The sequence below is a fragment of the Amaranthus tricolor genome, chromosome 2 (genome assembly GCF_026212465.1).
Source record: "Amaranthus tricolor cultivar Red isolate AtriRed21 chromosome 2, ASM2621246v1, whole genome shotgun sequence".
Lineage (NCBI taxonomy): Eukaryota > Viridiplantae > Streptophyta > Magnoliopsida > Caryophyllales > Amaranthaceae > Amaranthus > Amaranthus tricolor.
This window is the reverse complement of record NC_080048.1, coordinates 31,192,094-31,215,297: the sequence shown is the minus strand read 5'-3', so window position 1 is coordinate 31,215,297 and position 23,204 is coordinate 31,192,094. Positions and strand designations below refer to the sequence as shown.

At 30.7% G+C, this 23,204-nt stretch overlaps 1 protein-coding gene across 1 annotated transcript; it reads right to left on the bottom strand.

Moving 5' to 3' along the window:
* Positions 1–7,125: 7,125 nt before the first annotated feature.
* LOC130805246 (glycerate dehydrogenase HPR, peroxisomal) lies at positions 7,126–12,880 on the bottom strand. Its single transcript, XM_057669928.1, has 13 exons — positions 12,245–12,880; positions 11,425–11,508; positions 11,180–11,320; positions 10,106–10,227; positions 9,933–10,014; positions 9,587–9,659; positions 9,402–9,493; positions 8,916–8,990; positions 8,716–8,823; positions 8,549–8,626; positions 8,400–8,444; positions 7,409–7,523; positions 7,126–7,320 (listed from the first exon to the last, which is right to left on the bottom strand). The coding sequence occupies exons 1-13, from the start codon at positions 12,365–12,367 to the stop codon at positions 7,298–7,300; spliced, it is 1,161 nt and encodes a 386-aa protein (XP_057525911.1). The 5' UTR covers positions 12,368–12,880; the 3' UTR covers positions 7,126–7,297.
* Between the last annotated feature and the right edge of the window lie 10,324 nt (positions 12,881–23,204).

The following is a 23,204-nucleotide window of genomic DNA, read 5'->3' as shown; positions in this document are numbered from 1 at the left end:
AAAAACTTTACATTTTTTCTACCACATGAAAAATTTGAAAGCTCGGGGTCACCATGCGGATAAAAAAAATATTTGTCTAGCACGCGGAAAAGTCAAAAACTCAAGGTTACCACGTGAAAATTTCTTTACTTTTATGGAAAAATTACCCTGAACAATACGAACTTTCACTGATTTCCCAACAATAATACGAACTTTCAATTAACCATGAATAATACGAACTTTGACATATGTTTCCCGCTGGCATACCTAATCGGTTTATGACCTGGAGAAACGGTAACTTCCCCATTTCTTCATCAGTTTAATGGGTATATAGACAGCAGGTCAGCAGCCTCATCTTCCTCATTTCCTCACTTTGCTCTTCCAATTTAATTACTTCTTCCAACATCTCAATTTTTTTTTTCCATTTTCATTTTAACCTCTAAAGTAATTTGATATTTAACATGTATTCTCCTTCGTCATCATCTCAATCTAGAACATCAATTGTAAAAGGAATTCCTTTATGTAAACATGGTGTTCATGCTAAATTACAAGTAGTCAAAAAAGGAACAAGGGTTGGTGAGAGGTTTTATGGATGTGCATTTTGGCCAGTAAGTTTATTTTTTTCAATAGCTTTATTTTGTTTTATGTTAATTTTTAATTTCTTTATCAATTAGGGTTTCATGATTTGGTTTGAAATGTAGGCACAAGATTGCAAATTTTTTAAGTGGGAAAAGATGTAGAGTATACAAGTGAAATTTCTTCTTGTTTGGAAGAAGAGAAAGCTATGTTGATTGACAAAATAAGAAAATTGAAGGCTAAGAATACAAAGTTGAAAGAAAGTGAAGCTATGTTGAAATTGAAAGTTGTTGAATATGTAAATGCACAAAAAACGTTAAGTTTTGTACTTGTTGCATCATGGGTTTTATTTGTATTGTTCTTATTTATGTTAAGCTAAGTATAAGAATATGATCATGTAATGGAATTTTATGTATTGAAAATCCAATGTAATGAAAAAGTGTAACAAAGTTTCTTCGATTCAAGAATTATAGCCTCAATCCATACATCTTATAGCAATATTTTCAAGAATTTACCTTTACATACATAAGCATTCCTTACACACAAAAGTGCTAAAATGTTTTCCAAAATGCAAAATTTTGAACAATGTTCTAAGCCATAGATTATACCATAATGGTAACTTAATACATATAAAAAAGTTATGTTTTCCATTGATACATTTGCTCGTTAGGGTCTCTCCCAACTGCAGTTAATAGCATTCCTCCCAAGAATGTTTTTTTTAGAAAACAACCATCAATGCACAATATTTTCTTGCACCCACCAACCCAACCATCTTTAACCCCTTCAAAGCAAACAAAAAACCTCTAAAATGTGGGTGGATTTATGCTTGGATCAGTAACAACAACGAAGTGGTTATTAGGGTTACTTCGTTCTAAAACCCCAACATAGCTCATGAGCTTCTGATAATGTTGTTTCATAGATCCATGTAACCTCCTATGTGCAGCATACTTAATCTTGTACACAAAGCCCCTACTAATGATAATTCGAAATTGTTTCCTAACAATATCAACTAGTTCTGCAGAAGGAATGTGTGGCCTTAACTTGAATAAATCAAGCAACTGATCTGCACATCAAAAAGCTTTGAATTAACGATTAGAATCCATGTTTCTTTGACAAGTGTGATCACCATTAACTTTCTTGACAATAAAAGAAGCTCGTGTTTTATCCCAACTAGCGTAGAGCTTAAAGGGACAACCATCAACACACCTTACACCAATCTTATTCAATTTAGACTTGTCACTTAAATAAAATTTTACATTCCTTCCCTGATGAATTGCATATTTCCTTACCGCCTCCTTAAATTCAAATGGGGTGCTAAAAACTTGCCCAACAATCCATTTGAACTTTCTAAAATCGGTAGCATCATCATCATCTTCATCATCACTATTTTCATACTCAGATAAACCCTGTGTGTTACTACACTCACCCAATTTCAAAACAGAATCACCCACATGCTCTACTTCTTCGAATGACAATGAGAAATCTTGACTTTGCACAAGCTCCTCCAAAATTTCATCTTCATCTTCCTCCTCATACGATAGCTCATAATCAAGATCTTGTGAATCATCCTCCTCAGATGCATCTTCATCACTTACCTTAGCACTATTACCAAAATATGGCTCATCTTCAGAAAAATCATATTCAAGAGGTATGCAACTTTCACTAAGGGATTCTTTTGCCTTAGATGCTCTCTTAGGGGTCAACTTTTTCCTATTCCCAAAAGTGGACAAAACTTCACTATCTTTAGTACCACTTTTTGATATTTCTAGAACCAACATCTCATTATCCTTATCACTAACTACATACACAGATAATGCTCTATTTTCAACAGCTATTTCAGTCATTTTCCCAACACAAATATCATCGGTAACTCTCTTTAACCCTTCCAAAAAGCTAACAGCATTAGGTAATTGATACCAAAGACAAAAATCATGTTTTACCCCAAGATCCTCCTTTACAATTCCTTCTAACTCAAAAAATGACATCTTATCTAGGTCTATGAAGATGGTTTTACATATACCATACACATACTCAAAGACCACAACTCCTTTTTTTAATACCCCATCATACCAAAACTTCAAAGTAATTGAATCATTCAAATTAGCCTAAAAACAAGAAAAAAACACAAAATTACATCCATTTTCAAGTGCACAACCGTTTTTAATTAACATCAAACAATAATCACGTATGGATTGAGAAAACCAAAACAAAATTCCATCCATTTTCGAGTAAATGGACAGAGAATTTCATCCATTTTCGACTAAATGGATAAAAAAACAGTAAATTACATCCATTTTCAAAGGCATAAACGTTTTTAATCAATCAAACAATAATCATGTATGGATTAAAAAAATGGAAACAAAATTCCATCCATTTTCGAGTAAATGGACAGAGAATTTCATCCCTTTTCGACTAAATGGATACAAACCCTAATTTTTGGGATTAAAACAAAATTTAGGGATATATATTGCAATTGAGAAGAATAAACTAACCATGAATAAGATGATATCTTTGTAATTGATGCATGAGAACGAGAGGGAGAAGAATCAATGAAAATCACGAGCTTGAGGAAGATTGGTGAGGAAGATGCATACATACAGTGGCTGCGTGAGGGAGAAGCAGTTGTTTCTGTTTCTTTTCCTTAATTTTATCAGCAAAAAAAAAATTTAAAGAACTAGAGTAAGTTTACCGGTTACAGGTGAATTGGTATGCCAGCGGGAAACATATGTCAAAAGTTCGTATTATTCATGGTTAATTGAAAGTTCGTATTATTGTTGGGAAATCAGTGAAAATTCGTATTATTCAGGGTAATTTTTCCTACTTTTATTTGCATTCTTTCACTAAATTTATAGGATTCTTGGGTAGCTTGTTACCCAAGTAACTTACCATTATACATAGAGAAACTAGGTTTAGCATTGGAGACACTTTTTAGCCATCATGAGTTCAATTTTAAGCAGTTTTTGGTTTTCATTTTCTATCACTTAGCTCTCACATGAACACTTAGTTCTCACAACCCTTTTTGTATTCCATAGGCACTTATCACACCTACACATATAAGATCAAATCTTTTAGTGTTGTTGTATAAAAAAAAGAAATCATACTTGTTTTCTATGGCATGTTGCTACACAAATGCTCTTAATATCTCAACCTTGAGAAAAACCAAACCAGCCTTAAAAGTTATCTTCCTATTGAAATCAGTGTCTGAATTAAACATTGGATATATTCTACCACCTTTCTCTACTTCTTCAGATTGAAGCTCATCAGATTTATATATAGTCTTGTTCTTCATCATCTGCAAATGTATTTCCAACGTCTTTTTCCACATTTGAAAACCAACTCTACCTAGTGTTCTATTGATATCATTTAATACAATTTCCTTAACAGTTTAGAGAATAGATCTGCTCCTATATTATCATCAAAGTATTTATCTTCACGATCAATATGTGATACCCTAGATTGAGCTTTAAAATTGATTGATAGACTACTCATATCAATAAGGTGCATTTTCTTTTCAAGAGAGCCCATATGCTAAGAACTCCACAGTTAAGCGTGGTTAGTGTGGAGCAATCTTAGGATAGGTGACCTCCTGGTAAGTTTTCTTGGGTGCGCACGAATGAGGCCAAAGTGCGTTGAAAAGACTTGTGTGAATCAGTGGGTCCGGTCTTCAGTCTCCATTGGTAGTCACTGTCGATCTGATGAGCCTGGGTGTTACAAATGGTATCAGACCAACCCTGCAACCATGGCAGATCTTATGTTCAGTGCATCTAGTGGGGGACAGATCTTGAAAACTAAGGTCCAACGAGGATATTGGATTCCTAAGTGGGGTGAGTGTGATACCCTGAATAGAGCTTTAAAAAGGATTATAGACTACTCATATCAACAAGGTGTATCTTCTTTTAAAGTAAACCCATATGCTAAGACCTCCACAGTTAAGCGTGTTTGGTTGAAGCAATCTTAGGATGGGTGACCTCCTAGGAAATTTTCTTAGGTGCGCACGAGTGAGGCGAAATTATGCTGAAAAGACTTCTGTTGGTTATAGGGCCAGTCTTCAGTCTCCATGGGTATTCACGGGCTATCCAATGGACCTAAGTGTTACACAATATCATAGTCATCCCTAGAATCATCCACAAACATAGATCTCCTTGCCTTAGGCTTGACCTTACCCTTGCCCTTAGGTGGTGGTTTAGGTTCAGCATCTGGTGAAGGAGGTTTTTTCTTCTTACCAACTGGTTTTTTCTTCTTACCAACTGGTTTTTTCTTCTTAATAAGAGGAGGAAGTGGAGGAGGAGGTAGATCGGATGGAGGAGGTAATGAAGGAGGAGGAAGAGGTGGATGATGTGTTGAAACATGAAGAAGTGGAAGAGTTATTAGAACAGATTGAATTGTTGCTTTCTTTTAACAGGACTAAGATCTCTTTTGGCAGCTTGATTTCTTCTTGGTGTGGACTATGGTTGAGGTGGTGGAGGAGTAAGTGGTGATGGTGGGGGAGATTAAGGATGGACTAACTTTCTTTCAATGGGCAGTTTTTGGCTTAGGACTTTATAGGTTTGAAATTTTTGTGGAGTGGAATTGGGTGGTTGATACACAACATGTGGAGAAATGTTTAATAACTCGAAAACCCCTCACGATTGTTTAGAAGGAACACTAATAGAAGGCTTATATACTTGGGGTGTTCCAGGAGAATCCTTGAAAGATGTGGTCAAATTCTTAAGGCTTCTTCTAAGTACATGCTCAACTTTAGTGGTCCCCTTTTGTGGGCTCCCTTCCTCGTCAACGCACAGACTGATAAAACCTTCAACAACCAATGTCCCTACAGCTAACACAACATCATTTTTATTCTTTATGACTTTTTTTATCTTCTTCAAGACTTTTTCCATTAAGACTGTAATTTGTAAATAACTTTTTTAATCAATAATAAATTCAATTTCATCATTATCAAGAAAGTTCTTGTCTTTATTAGTTTTCCAATTGTTTATGCTTTATTATTTGTTATTTATTATATATGACTATCAAATTGTAGCTTCCAAGTTTATACTTCATGTCTTATATCATGTTGAAATTCATGCCTAGTATTTGTTAAGATGTCGATTGAGTAGATTTTGTATATGGGATAAAGGGAATGATCCTAATTCAAGTATGGATTAAATTATAGTGAAATGTTTATAGAATATTAAATCAGTGGTGTGCAGATTTGAAATAAATTTAAGTTAAATGTTTATTTGCTTGATCAAGAAGAAGTGTGAGATAAAATTAAGTTAATGCCAACAATCTTGAATTATAATATCTTTAAGGTTGCGTTTGGGAACATGTATTTCATTTCAAATTGTAGATTTCAATTATGAATTCATAATGAAGAATTTTAGAATGACAAAGTTTGAAAAGTCATTCTCAAATTCTTATTGTTTAATCATTTTTATAACCATGGTGGATTTGATTCAAATTTAAATTTGAATATTCTTTATTTGCCAAACACTAAATTTAAGTCAAATCTCTATTTTCAAATGAAATCTTCATTTTCAAACATAACGTAAGTTAATTTTATGTTAACTCATAAGACAAAAGTATGAAATTAACTTAAATCAATTTTAATTACGATTCTAATTCGTAAATCTATAAACTATGAGTAATAGTTGATATTTATATGCGGATTGGTGATTTCTGATATCTTATACCTTAGCCATATATATTTTTCTCCCAATCATCATACATACCAATAATTATACATACTAATAAAAATGTTGAAAAATAATAAATGTCATCTTTATAAAATTTTGACAAATGGAATTATTTAGTTGACTACATGAAAATACATACCTAATATAGAATTTAATTTTTTATAAATTGGAGAAAAATAGAGTAAATTATTTATATAATTTATTAAAGTAATTTTATATGTCTAACCTAAAATTCGATACGTTCAATTGAATGAAAAAGTGACATATTCGATAAGTACTTTTTTAACAAAATATTATTCAGTTTTTATTTTAAAAATCAAGTATTCGATTAATTTAATCACGATAATATATACTTATATTATTTTTTAAAGTTATATTTTTATATATTTCATACTAATAAATTCGGGAATTACATGAGTTTCTATATTATTCAACTATAGTATCAGTAGTTTTAGACATAATTCATCCATGTGTTTTGTTCCTCATTGTGTGATAGTTTGAATAATGTGATTTAAATTAAACTAGTTGCCTATAATCAACCCCTTAGCTACACGTACACCATACACACGTGAATATATAAAATTTCTCTATCTTTTGTATGTCAACACAACCTTGGCTTTTGTTTTATTTCGAAATACATTTTAGAATTTGACACATGGATCTACATCCTGGTACTACAGATTAACTTGAAGAATTCTATCGAACTAAAACCTTTTGTAGAGAAACCCAACCTGGATGTGCCACACCTTGAGAGTAGCCGAATGGGAAAAGACATACATATACTTCTTCAATACGAGCTAGTTAGGCTGAAGAAATGAGAGGACTAAAGGAAGGGTCGGATCCTAAGACCTTACCTAAAGAAACTGATATATGCTTTAACTGAGACATGATCCAATTCTCAATGAAAATATGATTCAAATGAAAACATCATATGAATGTATAAGAAAATACAATATGATGTCAATATACATTGTACACTATACTTGTTACATGTATTTCAATCAAACTCTCAAAGACTGAAACTTAATTATTGCAGCAAAACTCTACTAAAAGCTAAGCTTCAATTTCTACAGCTTTGAAACAGGTAAACCTGCAGAATAAGTGCATATTCAGTCAATACTCAGCAAAGGGAAATGCATGATGTCTGTTGTGTAAAAAGATGATATGAATGAACTTACTTAAAGCTTTAGCATTGACAATGCTCGGGCTAGCTTGAGGAGGAGGAGCGTTCTCATTCAAGAATGGCTCAACACGATTCGGGTCAGACCACACAGGGTATCCTTTAATCTTCCCCTGAAAATCAGATATTGGTTTCAGAATCATATTCATGTCAAAAACACTAGTTTAAAGGACAGGCATCAAACTTTCAGTCTGTAATATGTTATATATTCATAAAGATAGTACAAGTGGAATAATAACATTATTTCATTGCCCCAATAGTGGTCCCACCTAGTGTCGTGTTTTAGGGGGTCGGATCTACGAAACTTTATTCTCGTTATACGCTTATTAGTGATAATTAAGAGATTGTTTTCAATTGAGCCTTGGAGTAAACATCTTTTGCAGCTCACATAAATGAGAAGTCCACATGATTTAATGAGTCATTTAATAATAGTCCATCAAAATTCAAAACTAAATAACTAATAATCCTTATGAATATTACAGGTGGAGATGATCAAACTTAAAATTTTTAGGCATGGACAACTTCACATAAGTGAAAAGTGCACATGACCTAGTGTTTTGTCGATTATGACATACTTACCTTCGATAGGCCAGTTAGTGCTAGACAAGATTTTATACACCTCACCAAGATGCACCTGCAAGCTAGACTAAACCAAGCTGACCTGACCAATTGAGTCTAACCCAACTAACTAACAAGCTCTAATTTAGGTCAAGCAAAGTTTAAACCAACCAGGATCATTTAATTTCGAGCTCAAAAACAGTACAGTCCATCTCGATGTCGTGCTTTGTTAATTGTCGTTTTAGCCTTAAAAGTACACCAGCTAATGCAAGGTAAAATTTTAGAGAATTGAAACATGAGGCACCCTAGCTTGACTAGTCCAAGCAGGCTAGACCTAACAAGCCTAACAGGGTTAGTTTCTGTTAGACCAAGGCTAACCCAACCCACTAACCACCTCTTATACGGTTCAATGCTCAAGTTAATAGTTATACCAGAACGTTCAGAGCTGCCAGAGTAGCCATTCCTTCACGTGTCCACTGCAAAGAGAGAGCACAAATGTTAATTGTTAAAGCGTTAGAACTAAGAAGTTCTCAAAGTTAATAAACAAAGTAAAGAACAGTAAAAACATCCCATCAGGTACCTTAGAAGCTGATGCAATGTGTGGTACCACAATCGCATTCTTCATGTCAGCAAGACCTGGTTTCATGAATGGCTCATCCTATGTAAGATGGAAGTCAACATTGGTATAATTCTGAGATGTGCAACAAATATCTGAAGTAGTAATATATGAAAGTCGAGATTGGATACCTCAAAGACATCAAGACCAACACGAAACATGGGGTTTGCTTTCAAATGTTCAACAAGAGCTACTTCATCAATGACCGGACCTCTACTGCAGTTAATGAGAATTGCTTCCTGTTGATGTAAATTTCTATGAATTTTAGCCACCTTTGTCACAAACTTACCAATTGAGGTAAAAATGTGCTTTGGAGTATTCTTTGAAATACCTTTTTCATCATTGAGAGTCTCTCTTTGTTGACAAGATGATATGTTGTTTTATCCAATACAGGGTGTAAACTTATCTGCAAAAGGATTCTATCATGAGGAACTCTAAATTAATAACTGTTTGTTCAAGGTATACAACTCATTATAGTGCGTCAAGGTGCAACTAACCAAACCCCCAAAATGCCTCTTCGTAAGTCCTTTTAAGATACTATCACTCGGCAACACTCAATCAATATTTAATGTGTTGCACAATTCTGACCAGTGTAACATAAGTCGTCAGTTAATTCGCTTTTTGAATTCGCAATTTGCTCAAAATACCCTAAAGTAGCCCAAAATTGAACATAATTCCCTTTTTGATTCGTGATTCGAAAGTACATTAGTGAATCATGTGGAAGTGATTCTAACTTCCCAACCCCCCAAACCTCAGTTAAGTTTAAAAACCAGATGAAAAAGCTATGCTTGAAATGCTAGGTTGAAAGGAATCTTACAAGATCAGCCTGTTGAAGTACTTCATCCATACTTGATGCTCTTTTCCAAGTGACAGGTTGCTCACCATTAGCCTTCAGAAATTCACCGTAAGCTACAACATACGGTACATATAATATCACTCAAAAGTAAAACATCTTTGTGATTGAAGAAGTATGATAAAATTATTGTCAAATAAAGTTTATACCAGTAACAAACTTTTCAAGGCGAGTTGATTGGTACAGATCAAAGTAAATGAGATTCATTTTAAATCCCTCAACCTGAGTAAAATAATAGCGGTACAAGTGGTTAGTTAAAGATAAGCAAGTCGAGTTTTGATATTGCTTATCAAAATTGACTCGTTCGAACATGTGAGTCCTTAATACTCATATTATTAATTCGTTAGCAAGCAATCCCAGAAAATATCAACTATAAGCGACAATACATCAATGCTCTATCAAACAACAATTCCAAAGCCTTTATCCCAAGCATTGTACCCAATTTCTAATTAATGGAAGCATAAGATAACTTTTCGGTTATCATTAGTTTGTTACCATCATTCTGGCATAAGCAGACCCAATACGACCAGCTCCAATCACACCAACAGTTTGCCCTTTAAGCAAGTTTCCAACAAACCTGGTTATGAAATATGTTCAGAGTCTCTATAGCAGTTCACTCTTCATGTAAGTTGAACTTGAATGAAGTGACGAGACAAGAAAGGCCTTACAAGTGAGGAAGCCACCCGTCATACAGACCAGCCCTCATAAACTCATCTGCTTCAACTATCCTTCGTGAGGCTGCTAAGGACAGTGACGCTGCTAGTTCTGCTGTAGTCTCCGTGAGGACTCCCTACAAAAGACAGTAAACAAATCATTTCATAATTCCCAGTTTCTTGATAATTATATCAGAATTGTAGCCATTGAAAATCATATAATTTGAACTGTTTATGAGTAAACACAAAATACATCAATCACAAAATAATGGGACAGTACATAATATCCAAATTTAATAGTCAGAATTTGTAAAAAAAAAAAAACTTATCTGGAAGAACATCTCTAATAAAAATAGTAAGAACTATACTGGCAAGATTACTGTTTTTATAAAAGGTCCAATTTAATATTGTTCACTTCAAGTCTTCAACCTCAAATGTCAAGCATGACTAGTTTTTTCTAATGGAGAATTTACCAAAACAATTTAACCAACATATTATGCGAAACGTACATACTCGTTTACATATTTCTACTTGACTTGTTTTAGAGCATATAGCTTTAACAATCTTCAAATAAGGTTAGTCTGTCTCCATACAAGGTCAGTGGCACTACCCATACGAGGTCTAAGAGATAAAGTCTAAAAGATTCTGTTAGTTTTGATAAATCATGTAAAATGAACCAAACTTAGTAGTTGAAAGTAAAACTACTTGTTTAGCTGTCTGTCTCCATACAAGGTCAGCAACACTACCCATGGGGTTGTAGACTGACCCCATAAACTAATACAAGCCTTTTCTACGCTCTCACTTCTGACTCGTGCGCACCCTAAAAAATTCCCAAGACATCAGATCACTTTATACTACAAGGTGTTTTTAGCAAATGGAATTTCTTGAAAAAAAGATGCACTTATTGATATGCTAATACCATCAATCCTTTTAAATTGGTTTTCTTTTTTTTATCTCAACCCGGGTATTACACTGTCAAAAATTATTTTACGATAGTGAAAAGCTATAATTTTGTCTACACACAAAACTTATTAGTTGTACAAATATGAAAAAACAAAATTACTGAATTAATCAAAATTGAAATCTTACAGGAGTGTTTCCAACAGCAATACCATACTTAGTGGCAGCTTTAACATCAACATTATTGTAACCAACAGCCATGTTACTGAAAGCTTTACCACCTGCCCTGCTCAATGCAGAGAACAAAGTCTCTCCCCAATCCTCAGTCAACTATCAACACAATATATTTCCAGGAAAAAATCAATTAAACATCAATTACCCACTAAATTTATCACATTGTATCATACATGCTAACAAACGGATGAAAATTTTACCTGTCCAATCACCCCATCACACTTATTTCCAATCAAAGCAATAATATCCTCAACAGATAAGATGGTTTTCTTCTCAGTACAAATCTGAATTCATAAAATTTTAAATAATCATTATCAAATAAATTAAATTAGGTATATAAATTATCATAGAAAAGCAATACAACAATAGGAAAATTGTTAGAAACTACCTTGAAATGAAAAACTAGCTAGAACAATTTTTTTTTCGTCAAAAACTACCTTAAAAAAAATTAATATATTTTTGTCAAAGAATACGTAGTAACACAACCGTCCTTTTTTCTTTTTTTTTTCTGTCATGTGCAGGTCATGCAACTGATTCTAATTCAATACCTATGAACCCCTAGTTTTTATAATTACACTCTTTCTTTATCTTCTCCTTCTCTGAAGTTTTGAAATTTCTCAATCATTAAAATGGATTTGGGGAAGAAAGACAAGTGATTATGTATACTAACTTTTGATGTTATTTTATTGTAATTTTTTTTTTTTGTTATACGGTTCTGTTAGTAGGTATTTTTTTCAAAAAAATTAAATTTTCTAAGTATTTTTTGAAAAGAAATTCGTTGTATGTAGTTTTTCACAAAAGTTAGGTTTTTCTAGCTAGCTTCTAACAATTTTTCCAACAATAATACTCCTTTTCCTATTGTTATTAAGCAGCTTCCACCAGCACCGGTTTTAAAAGGTCAGATGTATACTACCTTACACCTAATAGTATAACAAAGAGGTTGTGTTAGATTGAGCCTAGATAGTAAAACCAAATTAGGAGTGGGTAATTGAAATTTCAAACAAAAAAGATAAAGATTACCTCAAGTCTAACATCTTGCTCAACTAAGAGATTGATCCACCTAGTACCGGGCATGGGTTTTGTGCTGATAACTCTGTATTTTCCATTGGGATTATACACTTCAATTGAAACTGGCTTTGCCATGATAGTTGTTAATGATAATTTTAGTTCAAGCAATTTAACAAACAGTTGGTGTGCAAACTTCACTCTTGAAGTATTTTATACTTAGAAGATAGGCATGCTAACGGTAAGATTTGTCTTGATGTTCAAAAAATGATCATCAGAACAATCATTTGACATCTAATGGTGTATAAAGCTGTAATCTTTTGATGAAATGGAGTAATATAGTGAGATTGGATGTATATGGCATAGTTGTTTTTCTTTGAAGATAGAGTGAATTTTTGTTGGTGGTGTAGAAAGGTTTATGAGAACCTTTCATTTTGTGGGGATAGATAATGAGATTGTGGTCTTAAGTTTGTTGATCATTCCATCAATGTTTGGAGTTCTTGATGGCCAGAATTTGTTAATAGGCCCCTTGATTTGTTCAGAAATCACAAAGCTGAATTATTGGATCAAAATAATAAGTTTAGAAAAAGTTGATGCTCAAACGAGCATTTTAGGGTGAAGTATTCTAACTCGTATACTCGCATGAGCATGTGTTATACTTATAAACATATCTTACCTTGTATTGTGACAAATTGTAATAACAATTGGTTTTTGGACGAAACCGTCTCAATATGAGACGAATAGCCCAGTCAGCCCAAAAGTAGTTTTCCTTAATATGCACTCAGTACTTGATCTATTTAAGGTCATAATTGATATTTTAAGGTCAAAATTGATTCTTCAATTGATCATTTTAAGGTCCGAATTGATCATTTTTAGATCAAAATTGAAATTTTTTATAACAAAGCAGCCATAAACTCTTGATCATTTCCAAAAAATATTTAGTTTATGCACCATTATAAGGTCTAATTTATCATTTTTAGATCAAAATTAAAATTTTTATAACAAAAACAACCATGAACTCTTGATCATTTTCAAAAGCATTCATCAAATCATTTGGCAAAACATAATCAAGATCCACACTTTCTTTGCCTTCACATCAAAGATAAGCAAACAATACACCTACAACTTTATTTTCAAGTCCATTATGAACAAAAACTTTTAAGGAAAAAGCAATATTACTATTATTGATCGATGATTAAAGAGTACAAGTACTCTTATGTTCCATTAGAACCATCATGTTGCATTGAATAAGAGTATTTGTATTGTGCAATGTTTTAACACTATTATTGATAGTTTTATTGACCATTTATTGTTTGAAATTCATCCATAGAATGATAGAATAATATCATTTCATTAAACTTCGTTCTGAAAATTGTGAAAACAGAACCATATTTTAGCAAAAATTGATCCGTTTAACGTCAAAATTGATCACTTATAGTTCCAAATTGAAATTTTTTATTTTAAATGATCTATTTAAGTTTTACTTTAACTTGAAATTAAATTATAATGGGATATTCTTGAGATATATACATTTGTTTGAAAAATTTATGATCATAAAAGAAAAAATATAATGTATGTTTGATTATATGTTTATAAGGTCATGCTAATTATTATTAAATCACTTATAGTGAAACACGAGGGAAATAAAGCTCTTATATTTGTTGTGATTCAAGTTTTAGGGTGATAAATAGGTTGCCCTGTTTGGTTAGTGAAATTGCAAGCATGTTTTATTTTTAATACTTGATATATGATTTCTAGTCTTCCTTGCATTTTTATTTTTGAACGTTAATGACCGCGTGGGGGTCGTGAATTGTGGATCACCTAGAAATTAGTTTTATTATAGTCATGTTTGAATTTAAATTCTATTTTCAGTTCTTAAGTTTTATATAGACTTAGATTGAGTTAAAAACTTTATAAGCTGTAAGACTTGTCTAGTTAATTTAATTTTACCAAATTATTTTATAATCGTTTGGCCTTATATTTATTTCTTAAAAATAGATGCAATGGTAACGCTCTCATGAGTAAGTTTTGGTTCATCTTTTTATTTTTTTAAAGTATTTTTGAAATTAGACCTAATTATGGGTGTTACAAAGTTGTATCAAGAGCTTATGTTTAAAATCATTTGGGCAATATTTAGTATAAATTAGTTAAATTAATCGGGATAAAATAAGTAAGATTAAATTCAACATAAGGTAAATATATTAATTAAGCAATTTAAAAATAGTAAGTTTTGAGCGTGGAATACGAAGTGATACATATTTGAAGTACTTAATTTATAAGTTAATTTTATTTGATTATTTGTCTATTTATCTACAATATATAAAAAGCAAACCACCCAACCCAAACCATTTCATAAATTATTTCAGCGAGTTATCTTTTTCTTGCTTTTAATTAATAAGTTATCGGTTAAGTTTTGAGGACGAAACTCCTTCAAGAAGGGTAGAAAAAAATACATACAAATTATTTGTTTAACAATTTGAAAATGAAAAAAATTATTATAATAGAAATTAATAGATATAGGATTTTATATATATATATATATATATATATATATATATATATATATATATATATATATATATATATATATATATATATATATATATATATATATGAGCTTATAAAATGTGCCTTTTATATGTTTATTAATGTTTGTAATGCACCTTTTGAATTTTATGATGTCAATAATTTGAATGAAAATAAAATTGTTACAATATTTAAGAGCATTGATAAATTAATCGGTGAATTAAAGTTAAAATGGTGAATGAAACATTTGATAGTTAAAATTGGATGCTACCATGTAGAAAAATCTTACTAAATATTGAATTAAACAAAAATTAACAATAATTTAACAGAAAATGCTACGATAATTAGATAGTGCATAAATTGGTTGCTACCATGTAAAAAAATCTTACAAAAGTGCTACAATTGGCGTTTTATGAAAACATGATAGTGTGATACCCCAAATTAAGCTTTAAAAAGGATTGATGGACTACTCATATTAACAAGGTGCATCTTCTTTTCATAGAATTCCATTTGTTAAGAACTTTATAGTTAAGCGTGCTTGTTGGGGCGCAATCTTAAGATGGGTGACCTCCTAAAAATTTTACCGGGCGCGCACGAGTGAAGCCAAAGTATGCTGGAAAGACTTGTGTTAATTTGTGGAGCTAGTTTACAGTCTACAAAAATAGTCACCAGCGATCTGAAGGACCAAAATATTACAAATACTACCATGTGAAATTTCCTTTAATTAATTAAGCCTATATAACTAAAACTACGACTTTTATGCCGTGTATAAATTAATTGTAACTTGTAACGGTTGATCGCTACATCATGGAATTTTCTGAAAAGTTTCCAATAACAGATGAAATAAAGTAAATAAAAAACTACGTGATTATTATATTTAGGCTAATACTAATTGTAACCCTTAACTTCCAAAAAGTTAAACATTAAAACCTCCCATATTCCTTAATTAACGGTTACATGATTTGAAATTATTTCCATGCTATATTATTAATTCAATACATTTATTATTTATACTTATTTATAGATAAGAGGAACAACATTAATTTTTTAATGCATTTCAATAATACTTATTATATCATAGAAAATTGCTTTTCCAAATTTAACTATTGCATTTCATCAATACTCATTATATATAAATTTTAATACTCCCTCCTATTCATCCTAAGTGTCTCATTTACTTTATGAACTCTATCTAATGCACTTATTCAATTCTTAATATATCGAGTTATATATAATTAAAAATTATAAAAAGTTGATATTAATAATCTTTACATCAAAACGAATCAAATAAGATCCCACATGACTATGTTTTAACTTATAGATTAATAATAAAATGCAATTTAAGAGTGATAAATGAATAGTGTCTCAGAAGTAAATAGGACACCTAAGATGAATAGGAGGAAGTATTTATTTCAACATACAGCAATAATTATAATAATAATATAATCTAAGCAAACTAATATTATTTCAGATAATAAATAAAAAAAACTAATAATATTTCATTATAATGATGATAATCAAATAAAAGTTGGCTTTATTCTTTGTCTTCGGTGATCTTTTCCTTCTTGATAGTTCTTGTTGTTGAATGTTGTCCATCAAAGCTTGATGACATATAATCATAAGACCTCTTTGTCCACAGCTATCCCCATAAGTAAATTCAAATTTGTCCACAGCTACTTCAACTACCATCTATAACAATGTTATTTAAGATTTTATTTTAATATTGATTGTATACATACTATACCCTTTATTAGATGTTGCATTCATTACCTTACTCACGGTATATTAACGAACACCCTTATCAATATTGCATTGTTTATTGACACGAATTAGATAAAGATATAACTCATAGGGATACGACATCAGATCACCCATCTTCACAAAATTAAATAAAAATCCTAAATTAATAAATTCAAAGTTAATTAATTAAAATTACCTTATGAAAAAATTAACATACCTCTTCTTGTTTGTCTCTAAGCTCTTTGGCGGTAACAACAATCTCTTTTCGTACTATACTGTCAAATAGAACGACAGTTGATCGAGAAAACTCATAAGCAACTTTTAGAACCAGTTTGTACCTAAAATGTAAAGATTATCATTAAATTTTCTTTATTCATTAAGATGATATATATATATATATATTGTTAAATTAGGCTGGACTTATTGTGAATGCCAGCATATTAACGGGGAAACACAAGTGCACACACTTCATAAGCCAAGGAGATATATACCATCTCAAAACCATATGGCAATGGGAAGAAGGTCTCTAATAGCTTATAAAGCGTGCACACCATTTTCAATTTATCGATGTGGGATAACTCATCCCAACATATATATATATATATATATTTCAATTTGCACATATTTAAATTTGTATATAATATTATTACCTAGGATATGCTATTGTCATATTTGTCTTACGTGAAGGACAAAACATAATGTCCTTAGCATCCCTATTAACACCATCCAAACATTTTTGACATGAAAGGTAGTACCATTCATGGACTGGGTCCATGGCCTCAATTGTAGCTAGTACAACATAAGCACCATCCAAACATTTCCCTGCCAAACCTTTGTCTTTGCATAACGTATCAGTATGATAAAAGGTTCATTTGTGTTTTGCAAGACACATGATTATCACTACAAAATAGAAAAAAAATTGAAATCGATAAATGTGTTGTAAACAGGTAATATAATCAAAATTTTATTTGATAATAACACAAAAGCCTACTTTTCATCTGTAAGGTTTAGTGTGTTATTGTTTTTTTTCTGAGATTGCATATCAACATCACTATACCCCACAACTTGGTCGACAACATCTGTAAAAAAATAGATTGTTAATTTTTGCATCGAATAATAATATTTTAAATTAATATCCATCGAAATTATAATTAATATAACGTGTAAAATTGCTTACCACACAAAATAGTGTTGTCATAAATCTGTGAAATGATATCTTGAATAGAAAAAAATTTGATACGATATTCAGGTATCTTAACATCATCACAAATAATTATGGCCATAGTTGTTTGGAAGAAAATTTTATACTTGTGATTAGTTGTTTTATAATCAACATCATTATTATTTACCGAAAATTGTTGCATCAAATACTGATTCATATAATGCTAAAGTTATTCATTATTTTGCAGAATTTTAGATTGTAGATGGGCAAATAATCAGCTGAAGTGAACACAATTAGTACATGTTTAGTCAAATAATAATATTTCTAAAATTATTATGAATTGATTTAGACAATTAGTAATTCAATTGGCAATTGATTTGAAGGCAATTAATAATTTTTTAGTCAATTAAAAATAATTCTAAAAATATTCTGAAATATTAGTGATCTGCACGGGTAATTAGTAATTTAATATGGCAAGAAACTGATTTGAAGGCAATTATAATAATTGTAGCTAGTCAACCAAGAATACTTCTCAAAATATTCTAGATTCAATTCAATTGTAGACTTGGAAAGATAAATGCGTAAAATAATTTTTTGGGGAATTGTTTTCGGCGGAAAAGGAATCATTGTGTTAGTGACACGTGTCACAATAAGATATTGTCTTAGTATAGTTTATGATTTATGATAGCAAATCAATCACCTTTAAATTATGTGATCTTTTTGTATTTGGTAAATGATTCTTACTATTTCAAGCAATTCTTCTATCACCACAAACCTTAATCTTACTCTACTGTTACTGGTATTACTATACTATTTAATAATTTTGTTGCTAAATAACTGTAACATTTGAAAATTTATATTGAGAATAGAAATTTATTTGGGTTAAAGTTAGAAGAAGATAGATAATAGATGACTGAGCCTTATGACTTTATCATTCAATTCAAAATATAAAATAAAATAATAATAATAATAATAATAATAATAATAATAATAATCAAAAATCAGATTTCAATACTACTATCACTATTCATCATCTTTCACATTTTGTTCCTAAACCCTGACTCAATCACGCTCACACCCTTCCCCTTGTTTCTGAAAAAACTTCAATCAAGAATGACACCACCTTCTTCCTCAAGATTCTCTTCTTCTTCCCTGTGTCAATTCAAACTCGCCATTTCTGTTGGTCGAGTACAACAACACCATTTTACCACCTTCGTTCTTCTTCGTGTTCTTTGAATCCAAGGAGGTATAACGCAACCTTATCAATTGATTTATGTAAAGCTTCGAAGCAATCCTCGGTTCAACGTACAACAACCCCTATCGATTGGTTTTTGAAGCAACAGGTATAACTCCTCATTTCCCTGATTTTCGAATTAAACAACTCTCTTCCTCTGAATTTTCGCACAATCAACTCTTCCACCGCTTCTCTGTGTTCAAAAAATGCATATACCCTAAATGTCATTGTTGCTTGCTTGTTTGTTGAATACAACAATACATTTTCTTTTCCTTGTCATTTCATTATTTTACCATGTCTTTCACCAAGAATTATTGCAAATATGAGACTATTTGATTGAATCAAGATTTGTTGTATATATTTGTTAATTAAATTAGATGAGTCTTATGAGGATTGGAATTGAATTAAAGGAATGTTGTGATTAGGGATTTTATTGAAGAATATTTGTAAAGATTAGAATGTTGGATAATTAAATATTTTTGGATAAAGTATTAGATTCTTTTGAGACTTGTTGATTGTAGGAATAACAATGACCTTTGTGTTTAATCAAATACATTCTAATAGATTAAGGGTCTTGGTGTAACCTTAAATCCTTGTGAATCTTGATATGTAAGTATAAGATGGATGGACATTGAATTTACGAAATTAGGTGAAATATGGTCATTAATAAGAAAGTATTGGATAATTGATATTCTTGAATTGATTGTGAAATTTTAAAGGTTAGAATGCTAGCATAGCTCTTGGTTAAGCTGCGGTCTTAGGAGGAGATGTAATAAGTTTCATATTAGTATAGTAGTATCGAACGCTCTCGAGTGATGTTGTGATCTTGTTATGCTCCAGGAGACGATATAATCGAATAACCCTTCTAGTTGATAGCTGGATTTGTTACCTTGAAGCGACATTATTGGTGAGTAGTAGCAATCCCTTAAAGGGTCTGATCAGACTACATTCTTGAAAATAAACTTTTATTAAAGCTCTTTTGAAATTGAAAATTTTTGAGACAAATGTTGTTGTGACTGCTTATGTTGATATTATGATATGGTCAATGATTCGAGCTTGCGAGCTGGTCATTGACGGAGTTGAGGAACATTGTTCCCTATTCCCTATTTCTGGAGCGAATTGCCATTCAGATATTGGCTAGCTTCACCCGAGAGTGACATAGCCTTAGAGCTATGGGGCACCTCTCAAACTAGACTCCATGTGTGCACATAGATCTAGGAAACTGATGTTGCTTTTAAACTTCTGTTTTGAATTACTGTGTTTTGTAGTTTTGGATTGTTACTACTCATTCAGTTAAACCTGACCCTCTGTTGTTTCCAACTTTTAGTTTGTTTGCAGATCGGAACTGGTCAGGAACGATGGGTTAGTGGTGATGATTAGAGTTACAGAGATGTTAGATTTTAGCTGAGTAAGTGAGAAGTGTAGTATTGTATTAGGGTTTTGATAAATGTATATTAGACTTGGTTGTGCTGGTTAAATTGGACTTATAGAGTGACTTTTATGATTACTTTGTGTTTTAGTTAAATGTTTGGTTTGAGAATTAACTGAGTCAGTTACGTTAAAGGACTGGTGACTCCTTTGCTCAAATTTCGGAAGTGTAATTTAAGTTTCTAGGGAAATAAATTCCATGATGACCCTATTTATTCAGTTAACGGTAAGTCGGATTGTTACAATAACAAATGACAGTCTAATAGCCATTTGCCAAATGCAACAATCTTATTGGTGAAATGAATTTGACGTGATAACAATACTTCCAAATATAATCTGCAAAAAACAATATATAAAAAAATGTTAAATTGTACTATTATCAAATAAATTCTTTATATAACAATTGTATCCAAGACTTAAGTTTATCTTAAAAATAAATTTGTCAGAACAATATGATCATAAAATTATTTTATTGTAATCAATTTTATTCTTGTAATAACTATCAAAATATAATTTTAGGCATGATAATTGAAATGATCTTTAAATTAAGTATGTTTTATTAGACTAATTACGACATAATCTTCTTCTATTATTTGTTCTTATTTTAAATATTTTTGTAACATATGCCTAAGTAACTATGATTTTTTCTAGGAAAAGATTTCTTAAATTAAGTAGACAATATTTTTGTCAAACATAAATGTAATTTGAAAATATGTTTTTAAAATTAAAAAAATGATATTTAATTTGAAAAAACTTTTTATTATTTTTTAATTTAACTATTCAGTAAGTGTTTTTTAGTTAAATTTAATTTATGATTATATTAAATTTTGTTATATAGATATACTAAAAGACATTATTATTTAAGGTTTTAATTGCATTTAAAAAAGTGCACATAAATATATATTATTTAACTAATTAATACCAAAACTATAAGAATATAATTAAAAAAGAAAATAGGAATTAAAATATATATAATTGCATCTTTATCTTATTTTTACATTTAAATATAATTCCATACTAAAAAGCACCATGCATTGTACAAGTTTTATACTATTATGAATGTAATGGCATTGAGCAATTATTGTGGTGTTATTTAAAAATATGTTATATAATAAAAATGTTTATACTTCGGATTCTATAAAATAGATCAACTTTATTTATTTTTTAAGGTGTTTGATAAGATTAGAATTTTGGGACAGAATCACATAATGCGTAAATAGAAATGTGAAATCTTATGAACTTATAAAAAGTGTTCTGATTAGTTATAGAATGTGTGTGAAACACAATATAGGTGTCAAATCTTTTAATAGGAAATTCCACGTGGTAGCATTCAGTTTTCATAAAACGTTATTGGTAATACTTTTATATGATTTTTTCACATGGTAGCATCCAGTTTATGCACTATCTAACTGCTATAATATTTTTCGTTAAATTCTTCTTAATTTCCATTTAATTTATCATGTTGTAAGATTTTTCCACATGGTAGCATTCAGTTTTTGCTCTGAAATGTTTAATTCACCATTTTAACGTTTAATTCACCGATTAATTTATCAACGCTCTTAAATGTTGTAACAATTAAGTAGATATGTATTAGTGCTTAGAATTAACCTTTTGAACTTATGAAATGCACCTTTTGAGCTTATAAAATGCGCTTTTTTAATTATTTATTAGTGTTTGTAATGCACCTTTTGAACTTTATAATACCAATAATTTAAATGAAAATATAATTGTACAACATTTAAAGGCGTTGATAAATTAATTGGTGCATTAAACGTTAAAATGGTGAATTAAACATTTAAGAGCAAAAATTGGATGCTACCATGTAGAAAAATCTTACAAAATAATGAATTAAACGGTAATTAACAAGAATTTAACAGAAAATGCTGCGACAATTAGATAGTGCATAAACTGGATGTTACCATATGAAAAAATCTTACAAAAACACTATCATTGACTTTTCATGAACACTAAATGCTAGCATGTAGAATTTTCCTTTATTAAAATATTGATATAGGTTTGCGAAATTTTAAATTAATATTTTAAGACAACTATTTGTAATGTGCAAATGGTTTGACAAATTTATATTATTTAATTAGTTGTGATTTATATTTTGTGTTCGTATTATTTACAGGTAATGAAAAGTTTTTTCAATGTGTCATCAAGAATTCATTTTAAAATATTGTTGGAACGTTGTTATAATGTGTCCAATGTATCCATTTAATTTAGACTAGTAAGTATTTAGAACCCATTAAGTAATATTTAATCCTTTTTTAGTTCCACCCAAATTCATTTTAACACTTTTTTATTTTGCATTTTGCAGTTAGTATACGATAAAAAAAAATAGTTATATGAGATCTTGTTTTATCATTTCGACTTATATTTTCATAATATTAAATTTTTATAATTTTTAATTGTGTATAACTCGAGATATAATCGATTGAAAAAAGCGCAAAAAAAGTGTTTTTGGTGCAAATAAAAAAAAATTGAAAGTACATTGTTTCCACTAGCAACAGCGTAGGAAAACAGATCACGTGATTAGGGCTGCACACGGTCCGGTCTGGTCTGGTTTGACAGAAAAATCAGACCAGACCAGAAATTCCGGTCTAAAAATTTTTCAGACCAGACCAGACCGTTCTAGAACGGTCTGGTCTGGTCTGGTCTGGTCTACGGTTTTTTTTTTGTATTTTTTTAATTGAGTGAGAATCTAAGGTAAACGATAATCTGTAAACAAAATACATCATCAAATCCGAAACATCACAAATTTGCAATAATACATCATATATCTAAGCAGCAGTCTAGTAAGCCATAGTGTCACTGTTGCAAGCATCAAAATTCAACAAACAGGGACTAAGGATTGCAAACAATAAAGATGAAGTTTATTCCTA

Bases quoted from the DNA above. Each gene is read 5' to 3' on its own strand.
- LOC130805246 (XM_057669928.1), bottom strand. From the start codon at position 12,367: ATGGCAAAGCCAGTTTCAATTGAAGTGTATAATCCCAATGGAAAATAC. The intron at 10,015-10,105 runs GTAAGGCCTTTC...TTTCATAACCAG, and splicing joins GACGGGTGGCTTCCTCACTT to GTTTGTTGGAAACTTGCTTA. The intron at 9,660-9,932 runs GTAACAAACTAA...TATTTTACTCAG, and splicing joins CTGCTTATGCCAGAATGATG to GTTGAGGGATTTAAAATGAA.